Raw genomic sequence first — 14,184 nt, forward strand, 5'->3', positions numbered from 1 at the left:
TGGTTGACATGGCTGTGTTGAAGTGCACCCTGGGTCTTCTGGCCCTCATGGTAGTCTTTACCTGGGCTGAAGAGGAGGTGAGTGTCTATCTTTATATAGACCTTTTCAAACCTGGCAACATAAACATTCTAAAGGGGCCCAAGTGTGTTTCTTGTTGCAGTGTTTGCTAATGCTAGGTCATGGGTGGAAGGTATCTGAATTTCATTGATTTTTCACCTTGAAACTTGCTTATAAACCTAACCATACCTTAAAGGGGCACTTCGCAAAAAAAAAAAAAAAAAAAACAATTCTCATTTATTTTGCACATAATCTCACACACATCCAACAACAGTTTTGCACAGATTCATTTAGTTTGACTGTTATTGAGAATAAGGGATTCTGAATATGGCCACCAGTGATGTCATTGGAGACATTGAATCCTTGTGCCGTTAATTACAGCCCAATGAAATGATAAAGTAGCAGTCCCTGTAAGACCAGGTATTGCTATTTTTTCATCTACATCATTTCATGATGCTGTAATTAACACAACACAAGGATTCAATGTCCCAGGTGACCATCAGTTTATAGTTTTTGGATGTGTGTGAGATTATGTGCAAAATAAATCAGCATTGTTTTTTGGTGAAGTGCCCTTTAGCCCTGTCTGTAACCTCACTGGAGACCTGGAATAGAGATGAAGAAAATTGTCATGGTCATCGATTTTCAAAGTTATAATGCATTCCAACAAAATGCGGATACTGTCTAGCCATGACCCCACTACAATAGCTAACAGGAATTAAATATGGTGGCCATATTCAGCAACACAAAGTTATCTTTCTCTCAGTCCATCACTTATCTTCTCATACTGCATGATTACTTTCACACTTGGGTAAGACTTTAACCCTTTCACTAACACACTACAGAAGGTTAACCTTCTGTGTATTGTCGCAGTGAAAGGGTTAACCCTTTGGTAGTGTGGTAGTGAAAGGGTTCAATGGCAGATCCCTTAGTTCCATGATGAACCGTACTAAGATGGTAACAGATATTATAAATAATTACTTATAATAATACTGACATTGCTCTGGTCTTCTCTTTATTTGGTAACCAAATCCAACGATTAGAGCAGTAAAAGCACATTAAGGCACCGGGTTCAAGGCTCAAGTCTCAAATCCACAGTTAGGTCAGGCTTGAGCTTGCTTTTATTTTGTGATTCCTTTTTAATGTTTTGTTGTTTGTGTTTTAATGCCTTAATGTTTTGCAAAGCACTTTGAATTGCTTTGATGCTGAAATGTGCGATAGAAATTGCCTACACTATTAGTCTACTCATGCTTTATAGTTGATCATGTCCTGATTAAACACCAAAGAGCTGACTCATGGTATTTTTCTCCATCACAGTGGTAGCTCAAACCTCTCTCTCTCTCTCTCTCTCTCTCTCTCTCTCTCTCTCTCTCTCTCTCTCTCTCTCTCTCTCTCTCTCTCTCTCTCTCTCTCTCTCTCATTTTTACCTGATCTTGTGACAACCTATTATACAGCACTTCTAGACAGCACATTTTAACTGGATATAATACAATTCCAATGTGTGTTGGAACCGGAGAGGTTAATTATGCACGTGGTCACATCTTCATGTTTTATACAAATTTATTGTTAAAACATTGCTAGTCAATTGCTATTTTAGATCCAGGAGTTCAGTAGAGGACTTGATTTTGTCTGACCAGGAGAAGGACCCCCCCCCCCCCCCCCCACCCCCCCCCCCCCCGGTTCTGTGAGCTTGTCTTGCTTTCTGGAGAAATGGAGCGGCATGAACGGGTGAGGGTTGTAAGGGGGAGAGGAAGGGGAGGATACGGGGGGGGGGGGGGGGGGGGGGGGGAGGGTGAACCTAATCTAATCATGTTAGATAAGGCTTTGGATGGAAACTTCCACAAATGTTTCCACATATTTTCCTGATATAAAGAATGATTTATTAACAATGAGCAAAGGTAAACCCACTCCTCTTTTTTTATAGGTTATAAAGTCTGTGTCTGAGAAGATTGAGAAAGCCAACAGGAATATTGGTGAGACTGTAATTGGCAGCTTGTCAACAGATCACATGTTATATAGGCTATATCAATGCAATACAACTATTCTATGTTCTGTCCTGTATATCATGTGAGCAATAACTTATAGCTCACATGATATACAAGACAGAACATAGAATAGGGGAAGTTATCCGTATCCTGTATATGACAGGTGTTGTGGGACATGTACAATAATGCAAATAATGGTATTCTAGTCTAAGGTGCAATATTTTCCGCCAATGTGCAATATTTTCTTTCTACTGTGATGTTTTGCAATGCTTTAAAAAAAACGTTTTAATGTTCTTGTGAATAAGTGCATGTGTAGCAGAGGGTGTGTGTGGGTACATGAATGTGTGGTGTGTGGTGTGAGTATGGGTACAACTAACGTATGTATGGTAGTGTGTCTATGGGTACATCATGGATGTGTTGTGTGGTAGAGTGTGTAGGTATCGTTGTTTAGGTGCTGCACAAACTAATTTAGTTTCGTACGGTATTGTGCAATGACAAAAAAGCTTTCTACTGGCGGCTGGGTGGCGCAGCGGACATTGCGCTCCTCACCAACGCAAGAGACACCGGGTTCGACTCCGGCTGTCGGCGCTGCCTCCTCCGGCTTGGCCGGCCGTCATACTAACTCAATTGGCAGAGTCAGCGGGTGGAAGTCGATGGGTGGTAATCTGGACGTTGTGGACAGCGACTCCTACAGGTCGGTTGGGGGACGCCTGCACAGCAGAGACAAGAAATGGCGGGGGTAGTGTGAGCCTCCCACACGTTACACATCGCCAAATGAGAGTCCGCGCTGGCAGGTGAAAAGATGTGACAGGCTGCCTCCTCGTGTACCGGAGGGGACACGCGATGCAAGGCTTCTGTCCTCCCTACAACCGGCCAGCGGGGGGCATATGCGAGCAACGTTCAAGACAGGGGAGGGAGAATTGGCACAGTGGAATTGGGATGGGAGAAAAAATAGAAAAAGTGGAGAAAAAAGTGTGTATATAATATATATATATATTAAAAAAAAAAGCTTTCTACTTCTACTGTATTGATTTGAATGTTTGTTTTTAACGACCGCAGTGCGTTCTGCCGACGGGCCCTATGTGGAGGACGACATGGCGTACGCCTCCAAGAGCGAAAGGAACGCAGACCCCTGTACTGCAGCCCAGACCCAGTACTACTGCAAATGGGATCAGCACAGTAATGGCATAGTCTATGTTCATTACGTCATCTCTGACCACTACAGTAAGTTATCTTAGATAAGCCTGTAGCCACGGATAACGTACAGTAGTACAGTAGACCCTGGGCAGCTCACATTAGTCTGGCTCACACCGTCATATTGCACATATATTTTTTGCATACTTCTATGGGTGCTTCTGCAACTATGGGCATTTTTAAGTCCCAGCAGTGACATTTTGGATTTATGTTCAAATGTGCCATATGATAGTGTTGTTATTACACATACTGTATTGACAAATAATACTCACTAAATAAAGTGAATACTATTTATTAAGCATTTTATTGGTCCAAAATACATTACAAATACACACACACACATATATATATATATATATATATATATATATATATATATATATATATATATTATATATACAATTTAAACTCACAAAAGAATTTATCCTTGACATAGTACCCCTAGCTGAAGGATATCCAGGATGTTTTCTCACAGTGTGTTCATAGCTGTGTCTTCTGAACCTATATATACAGTATATATACAATTTAAACATGCATCCTTGATATAATACCTGAATGATCTCCAGGGTGTCTTCTCACAGTGTTCTGTCTCTTCTGAACCTATATATATATAATGTAAACATGAATCCTTGATATAATACCTGAAGGACCTCCAGGGTGTCTCCTCACAGTGTGTTCTGTGTGTTCTGTGTTCTGTGTGTGTTCTGTGTGTGTTCTGCGTGTGTTCTGAGCAGCTTCTCGTGAGAGGGCCGTTATTGAGGGAGCCCTGCAGTCCTTCCACAGTGTGTCGTGCATCCGCTTTGTTCCCCGAACACGGGAAGCAGACTACCTCCACATCCAGTCCCTGGACGGGTGAGATCTATATGCGTTTGCTTATCTGTGTTTGAAGACCTTGTATCTCCAAAAAGGTTAAACTTTTCAGGAATTAAGCAACCCCCCCCCCCCCATGGTCATATTGACACCCGTGTGTTTTGAGTTTGGTTTTTATGGTCCTTGGGGTCTAGTTGCTCACAACATAGAGAATCATGTAATAATAATTAATAATTCATTACATTTATATAGCACTTTTCTCAGACTCAAAGCGCTTTACAACGTAGGGTGGAAATTGCCTCCTTTATTTGAATTTTTTATTTAACCTTTATTTAACCAGGAAGTCCCATTCAAATCAAATAAAATAAAATAAAATAAAATTTATTTGTAAGGCCCGACAACACACGTTAATGTCCCCATGGGCCGCTCATGTCTTCTTTAAACAAGTCAAGAAGAAACATCACAATAAGTCAAGAACAAAACAAAAACACCATAAAGTCCAATTTTTTTTTAAATAAATGCAAAATAAATGCAACACTCCCAGACATACCCCACGCGAAGGTAAGGAAAAACTCACTAAAACCTATCAATAGGAAAAAATGCACCACAGGCAATGTGGAGGAGAGAAACCTTAGAAGGGCCATTCAAGGGGGGATCTCCCTTCTTAGATGTCGGTGATAGTTGTGTTGGTAAGCATGCACTCATATGTGTAGTGAAACACAGATAAGTGAATGCGATAGCAACTGAACATTTTGAAGGATTAAAGATAGAGCTGATAGCGGATCTATTTGAGGCAAAGGGGCGGCGCAGAGAGGGTCGCATCCAACCGGTCATCATCACGGGACGTCCAACACTCCGGTCATCACTCCGAGACAGCCACTTACAGGGAGACAAGATACAAGATCTCTTTTGCAAGGGAGACCTGGCCAAGATGACAGCAATAACATTTGCAATGTATCAGACAGCAATAACATTTGCAATGTATCAGACAGCAATAACATTTGCAATGTATCAGACAGCAATAAAATGTGCGGTACATCACACAAGAACATAATAAAAGTACATGTATACAATATACAATACATCACATGTAAACACAAAAACACAAAACAGAATAGTCTACAATATAATATCCTCCTTCACCACCACTGGTAGCATCCAACCTTGAGCTACGCAGCCTCAATGGCTGCCATACACTGGCACCACAGGCACACATCACACTACACAATGGCTGAACGGCTCAGGAGACAGGGATTGATATCAGTCAATTAAGGGGAAGGGATGATTAGGTGGCCTTGATGTCAGAGGCCTGCTTGGCCAGGAACGTCGGGGAACCCCCTACTCTTCACGATAGGCGTCCTGGGTTCTTTAACGACCGAATTCAGTCAGGACCTCGGTTTAGCGTCTCATCCGAAGGACGATGTAAACCTTTGAATTAAAGTAAAATATAAAGAAATCACCAAAATTGGAGAGATACAAGGTTTTCAGCCGACAGCTGCGTAAATCCAACGCGTCTTATATATAACAATGGAACAAATTGCTTTAAATAAAATATAAACACATTCAGCCTTTATATGAGAAGTCGCAGTGGAACAGTAACATCAAGCTCTATACTGTACCACTGCACAGAAATTAGTCATTATCTTTCAAAAGTGCTTAATATGAATAATATTTATAATGTCATGGCCTCAATTGTATTCATGTTGTGATACTTGTGTGACTTTGTGTGCTACTCTGTAATATATGTATACATATATGTATATACTCTGTAATATAATCATGCATAATTTATGACTCCAGGTGCTATACTCTTTAATTAATATACTTATACATATGTAATATACTCTGTAATATAATCATGCATATTGTATGACTCCTATAGGTGCTACTAATATACTTGTACATATATGTAATATACTCTGTAATATAATCATGCATATTGTATGACTCCTATAGGTGCTACTAATATACTTATACATATGTAATATACTCTGTAATATAATCATGCATATTGTATGACTCCTATAGGTGCTACTAATATACTTGTACATATATGTAATATACTCTGTAATATAATCATGCATATTGTATGACTCCTATAGGTGCTACTAATATACTTGTACATATATGTAATATACTCTGTAATGTAAACATGCATATTGTATGACTCCTAGGTGCTACTAATATACTTGTACATATATGTAATATACTCTGTAATATAATCATGCATATTGTATGACTCCTATAGGTGCTACTAATATACTTGTACATATATGTAATATACTCTGTAATATAATCATGCATATTGTATGACTCCTATAGGTGCTACTAATATACTTGTACATATATGTAATATACTCTGTAATATAATCATGCATATTGTATGACTCCTATAGGTGCTACTAATATACTTGTACATATATGTAATGTACTCTGTAATATAATCATGCATATTGTATGACTCCTATAGGTGCTACTAATATACTTGTACATATATGTAATATACTCTGTAATATAATCATGCATATTGTATGACTCCTAGGTGCTACTAATATACTTGTACATATATGTAATATACTCTGTAATATAATCATGCATATTGTATGACTCCTAGGTGCTACTAATATACTTGTACATATATGTAATATACTCTGTAATATAATCATGCATATTGTATGACTCCTAGGTGCTACTAATATACTTGTACATATATGTAATATACTCTGTAATATAATCATGCATATTGTATGACTCCTAGGTAGGGATGTCCGATTTTATCGGCCTACCGATATTATCGGCCGATATCGGCATTAAAATGTGATATCGGAAAATATCGGTATCGGTTTAAAAAAATTAAAAATTAAATTAAATTTTTATTATTATTTTTTTACATTTCTATAACCTTTATTTACCCAGGCAAGCAAGTAAGAACAAATTCTGATTTTATTTATTGTCAAAAGTATGCATAATGTTGTGTTAATTCCACAACAAGAGATATGTAATGTTAATTACCTGAAATTATAAAAAAATTTGGGGGGGGAAACCCTGCATATATCGGTATCGGTTGATATCGGTTGATATCGGTATCGGAAATTAAGAGTTGGACAATATCGGTATATATCGGTATCGGTAAAAAAGCCAATATCGAGCATCCCTATAGGTGCTACTAATATACATATATGTAATATACTTTGTAATATAATCATGCATATTGTATGACTCCTAGGTGCTTCTCCTATCTGGGCCGTCAGTACAATGAGCAGGCGCTGTCCATCAGCCGCCGCGGCTGCGTCTACCATGACGTCGTGCAGCACGAGCTGCTCCACGCACTGGGCTTCAAACACGAGCAGAGCCGCTCAGACCGGGACCAGCACATCCGGGTCCTCCTGGAGAACGTCACGCCTGGTGGGACTCCAAGTGACACGCACACACACACACACACACACATACACACACACACACACACACACACGCAGACACATACACACACACACACACACACACATGCAGACACATACACACACACACACACACACATGCAGACACACATACATACACACACACACACGCACACGCAGACATGCAGACACATACACACACATACACAGACACACATGCAGACACATACACACACAAACACATGCATACACATGTTCACACAAACACATGCATACACACATTCACACACACACGCACACACACATACATACGTACACACACACACGCAGACACATACACACATACATACACGCACACACACACACAGACACATACACACACACATACACACACAAATACATGCATACACACGTTCACACATGCATACACACACACACACACACACACACACATGCAGACACATTCACACAGACAAACACATGCATACACACGTTCACACAAACACATGCATACACACGTTCACACAAACACATGCATACACACGTTCACACACACACATGCATACACACGTTCACACACACACATGCATATACACGTTCACACACACACATGTATACACACGTTCACACACACACACACGCAGACACATACACACACAAACACATGCATACACACGTTCACACATACACACACACACACATACACACATTCACATGCATACACACGTTCACACATACACACACACACACACACACACATGCATACACACGTTCACACACACACATGCATACACACGTTCACACACACACACACACACACACACACACACACACACACACACACACACACACACACACGCACACACACACGCACACACACCACTGATATTTGTGTCTTTCTTCTCAGGCTGGGAGTATGCCTTTGACAAGATCAACACTCTGAACCAAGGAACCCCCTACGACTACATGTCTGTCATGCAGTACAGCAAGTGAGTCTGACCTCAGTGATAACATGTCCATCGACGGTTACAGTGGAACTGCACTGTAATAATATAGTATAATATACTAATTTGGGCTGTCAGTTTATCGCGTTAATTAGATTAATTAATTACACAGCAAGTTATCGCGTTATGAAAATTAACTCAAAATTAATCAATTAAATAAAAAAATAAAAAAATGTATCTCATGCATTCCATAACAACGTAGAATAAACATTTACAGACTAGATTAATTAATTTTTTTATCCACTTTTTCTCCCCATTTTCTATTTTTCTCCCATCCCAATTTCGTATATCCAATTCTTCCCTCCCCTGTCTTGAACGTTGCTAGACTATGCCTCCCACAGGTCGGCTGTAGTGAGGATAGAAGCCTTGCATCACGTGTCCCCTCCGGTACACGAGGAGGCAGCCTGTCGCATCTTTTCACCGCAGCAGCTCGAGCTCTCAGTGGCGAGGAGTAACGCGTGGGAGAGGCTCACGCTGCTCCCGATACTTCCTGATTCCGTCACACCGGCGTCACAAAACCGACCTGTAGGAGTCGCTGTCCACAACGTCCAATCCCCACCCACCGGCTTTCCCACCCTCTAACACTTGCCAATTGTGTTAGTATGAACGACCGGCGAGCCGGTAGCAACGCCGAGAGCTGGGCTCGAACCCAGCGTCTCCTGCGTTAGAGGCGAGCGCCTTGCCCACTGCGCCAATCAGCCACCCAATTAATTACAAATCCTGTAATTAATTAGATACATTTTTTTTATCGCCTGACAGCACTAATAATAATATTATGTATTAATATTATGTAATATTATTAGGTCACAGGCCCAGCATTCTCACCTAAGTTACTCAGCACTGGGAGACAACGCTGCTTCTTACAACATGATTTGTCTCCCAGTGGTAACAAGGGAACACATTTCTATGATGTCACTGACCCGTCCTCTTCTCATTATTCTAGAATAGATACTGACCCGTCCTCTTCTCATTATTCTAGATACTGACCCGTCCTCTTCTCATTATTCTAGATACTGACCCGTCCTCTTCTCATTATTCTAGATACTGACCCGTCCTCTTCTCATTATTCTAGATACTGACCCGTCCTCTTCTCATTATTCTAGATACTGACCCGTCCTCTTCTCATTATTCTAGATACTGACCCGTCCTCTTCTCATTATTCTAGATACTGACCCGTCCTCTTCTCATTATTCTAGATACTGACCCGTCCTCTTCTCATTATTCTAGATGCTGACCCATCCTCTTCTCATTATTCTAGAATAGATACTGACCCGTCCTCTTCTCATTATTCTAGATACTGACCCGTCCTCTTCTCATTATTCTAGAATAGCATCAAACACTGCAACAGAAAATAAACTTGGGTCCATTTAAAATGTTTATGTTGTCAAGTTGAAACCGTGTGTTGTGTTTAAGGTACGCCTTCTCCAAGAACAACCAGCCCACCATGGAGCCCATCCCCAACCCCAACGTTGAGTTCGGGGAGGCCACAGAGATGAGTCAGAATGACATCACCAGACTCAACAGGCTGTACAACTGTAACGTTAGATAAACAGACAGGTAGATACAGTGCCGAATTTTGTATGCCATAAGTAACCTTTTCAGCCATTTCTGGCAAAAATCTCTGTGGAAAATAGGAATTGGGTTTGTGAAACGAAACCAATATAAGTTATGTGTTGAGCAGAGGTTCACAAGATCTTTTCTAAGAGTTAAATAAAATCAGCTCTCGTCAACTTTGTTGAATTCGAAGCCTTCTGTTGCTGGTGAAAGGGACAATATATATTAATGAACATTCAGTATTTTGCAATAAAACATTGAAATACACCCGACACCACATTGGTAGTCCCCACATAAAACCACATAAGACCAAGTGCATAGTGCAAGTAGGTGAACCTGTCTAGTGACCTCAAACACCATGGATGCCCAGTCCCTCCACTCTGCAGTAAACGTCCTGGTATCACTTCCCACTTTATCCAATCAGGAAAAGGAACCCTAGATATTTGTACTTATTTCAAGAAACCTTGCCAAGACAAATTAGCTTACTGCACTGGTAGATTATTTTACTTGTTTAAAGCACATATTCTCAAAACATATATATATATATTTATTTCTTATTTTTGTCAGACAATTGTTTTCAGTGAGAGACCCATGTGTTAGAGCTATTATTTTACTTATCTTCACACAAAAAATACCACTTACAGCACCTTAGGCTTAAAGGAACATGCCAACTTTTTGGGAAATTAGCTTATTTGCCATCTACCCTGGAGTTAGACAAGCAGATACATATCCTTTTCTTCTCTGTGCATGCATTAGGCTTAGGGAACAGCCGCAACATTAGCCTAGCTTAGCGCCATTCACTGGAAGTAGGTGTGCCAGTGTAGCCTAGTTCCCAACAGTCACTCCAAATACAACTCCAAAACGTTCCTGTAAACATGTTGTGACCTGTGTATTTACCACGCGGAGAAAAAAGAATTACACATTTCCGTTTTCGATTTCATCACCTCAAAAAGCCCTGTTGTTTTTTGAAAGAATAATCTGATTGGTTGTAAAGATTCAGTCTGAATCCTACCACGATCACGTTCCTCGTCGAAAAGTACACAGTGTGCAAAACCACCTGCCAATCAGAGGAATTATATATATATTTTCATAATCCATTTTAAACTCACTGGTGCCTCTGGGAGTCTGCAGAAAGCCTGTGTGCACAGCACATGACACTGGGCATGAAACATGATGCAGAGCTGAGGGCTTGTGTCCACATAGTGCTTTAGGGTGCTGGGAAGCACTGGGATGAAGCGTTGCGGTGAGAAAAAATACCTGCTGCGAGTGAGTTCTGTATCTATGTAGCTATCACCAACCACCTGACCACCGTTGTATGATAGATGTTGTCTGACAGACATTTGATTCAGATGATCTATTTGTTATTTTACTGTCTAGAACCATTTGCGTAAAACCTTTGCGTTTTTTGTTATTTTACTGTATTGGTGTTTTGTCACGATGACCACCAACCAAAAGACGCTTGCCCTCATACTCTGGATGAGTTTGGTGATGTTCCTGCTGTCAACGCGCAATATGGCGGTCGTAGAGCGAGGAGGATGGGGGCGTGTGACGCGATTTGTTGAATATGATTGGTTGTCTGAAAAAGAGCGACAGTGACGAGGCCAGTGCCTTTCAGAAAAGTTCTTGAGGTCTTCAACTAGAAACACTCGGTGCCGCATGCGCTCACTCCTCATTGGGAACTATTTAAAAAAGACGCTGGCGCCCAGAAAAACACTTTATATGGACAGTCACAAGCCCTAAAGGCCTCTGCATGCTACAGAAACTTCAGAGCAACTGCAACACAACATCGGCGCGATTTCAGCGCGGTTGTTTTAGAGGGTCTTGTAGACTGTGTTGCTTGGACGTTGCGTACATGTCCCCAGAATCTAATCTGAACAACCGTTGCGTTGATATTGCGTAGCAGTGATTGGTTGGTTAGCGAATGGGGGCGGGGCTATCATAGAATAATATTAGTCCCGCAGAGAATAATATCCTCCATTGTTGAAGCCAGCGTTGACGCTAAATAATCAGCGTCACATAGCTCGCCTTTTTCTGAAAACCCAAGCACATATTGTTCCATAGCATACGCCTTCAGTTGATCATGACAAATCCTCTCTTACCTTGACGATTAAAAAGCCTCCATAATTTAGTAAATAAAGCTGTAGCCAGCCAGCTAGCATTGGGTCTATTCAAAATGCTATCCACATTAGCTACATAGCTAACCAAGTAAATACAATGGTATCCGTCCTGAGGTAACGTTAAATACAACGTTTGCTAGTCGAAATGACTGGACACACACAGGGACAAGTTAAACATCAATCAATTAATTTATTCCAATAGGTAGTTTGAGCTGCATGTGAGCCGAGGTCCTCTCCATTGGAAACTAATGATGTTACGGTAACGTTAGCTCGAAAAGCACAGAAAGTTAAGCTGCTAGCAACAGACACTATAACACTTCCGGTCGGGGGGTTTCAAAATAAAAGAGCGACGTCTAAAATCACCGGAAATATGTTTATTTTGTACATTATCTAAAGTTAACACGAACCTAAACTAACTTTAGTTAAACTAACTTTGCGCGTCGATGTTGCAGAAGCATAAAGGCAGAGTGTCTAAAACACCGTTGCTTTGTCGATGTTGTGTTGCAGTTGCTTTGAAGTTTCTGTAGCATGCAGAGGCCTTAAGGCTCATTCTTGCTCATTTCTCTGAAATTGCCTACCCCACCTTTAATTCCACTTAATGTATTTTTCAAACAGGTTGCCAAGACGACCCAGGGCTGCACAGACAGTGTTCTACATGGATTTAACAACCACACTGGTGTCACAATGTTTGAAATGATTGTTGTTTTCAATAAAAACGCCATGGTAAAATACATATATTTTAATGTTTTGATTTATCATGTTGTTACATTATGGGATTGACTACAAATCTTGAGAAAATACGATTTCTAAACATGTGCTTAGTTTGTTTCAACTTTGTAAATGTGATTAGGATAATGTTTAGATTTAGGAGAGGTAAACAGATAAATAATAATAATGATAATAATGATGATTATTACAATCGTTACCCTTAGCTGTCAGAGTTGTACCCTTCCTGCAGACTTGTTGTACAGAAGTTGTAAGTCGCTTTGGATACAAGTGTCAGCTAAATGACTAAATGTTAGAATTATTAGTTAACTGATTCTGACGTGTTTGTCCGCCAATCGTTATTTAAAGGAACACTAAACTCCGGGAGAGGTGTTTTTGGCCAACAGCTAGGCTAGTGTTGGTATCTATCTGGAGAAGACAGTAAGCACATGTTGGCGTGTTCCTTTAACATTATTGATTTGTCTCAGGATACTTTTATACAGTGATGTCATCGCTACAGTTTAACTCACTGTATTATCCAACCTTCCTTAACAAATGTCCCGGTTAACATTACTGTCAAAACTAGCAGTAGACCCCAATTGTCACTCCCACCAATGGAATCGAGCAAAGTCAACTTGACTTGAATGAAGAAGATGGGTGTATTACATAATGAAGAAGATGAGCGTATTACATAATGAAGAAGATGGGTGTATTGCAGAATGAAGAAGATGGGTGTATTACATAATGAAGAAGATGAGCGTATTACATAATGAAGAAGATGGGTGTATTGCAGAATGAAGAAGATGGGTGTATTACATAATGAAGAAGATGAGCGTATTACATAATGAAGAAGATGGGTGTATTGCAGAATGAAGAAGATGGGTGTATTGCAGAATGAAGAAGATGAGGGTATTGCAAAATGAAGAAGATGAGCGTATTGTAGAATGAAGAAGATGAGGGTATTGCAAAATGAAGAAGATGAGCGTATTGTAGAATGAAGAAGATGAGGGTATTGCAAAATGAAGAAGATGTGTGTATTGTAGAATGAAGAAGATGGGTGTATTGCAGAATGAAGAAGATGGGTGTATTGCAGAATGAAGAAGATGAGGGTATTGCAAAATGAAGAAGATGAGCGTATTGTAGAATGAAGAAGATGAGGGTATTGCAGAATGAAGAAGATGCGTGTATTGTAGAATGAAGAAGATGAGGGTATTGCAAAATGAAGAAGATGCGTGTATTGTAGAATGAAGAAGATGAGGGTATTGCAAAATGAAGAAGATGAGGGTATTGCAGAATGAAGAAGATGAGGGTATTGTAGAATGAAGAAGATGAGGGTATTGCATAATGAATAATTTGAGCGTAT

At 40.2% G+C, this 14,184-nt stretch overlaps 1 protein-coding gene across 1 annotated transcript; it reads left to right on the forward strand.

Moving 5' to 3' along the window:
- Positions 1-3,133: 3,133 nt before the first annotated feature.
- On the forward strand, positions 3,134-9,994 carry LOC311245248 (high choriolytic enzyme 1-like; the record flags this gene model as incomplete). The annotated part of the gene is made up of 5 exons (XM_084335083.1): positions 3,134-3,218; positions 3,968-4,085; positions 7,270-7,448; positions 8,349-8,430; positions 9,859-9,994. 5 exons carry the CDS (start codon positions 3,134-3,136, stop codon positions 9,992-9,994), a joined length of 600 nt encoding a protein of 199 aa, XP_084191209.1.
- Positions 9,995-14,184: the final 4,190 nt, after the last annotated feature.

This window comes from Notolepis coatsorum, assembly GCF_963971535.1.
Source record: "Notolepis coatsorum genome assembly, chromosome: 18".
NCBI lineage: Eukaryota > Metazoa > Chordata > Actinopteri > Aulopiformes > Paralepididae > Notolepis > Notolepis coatsorum.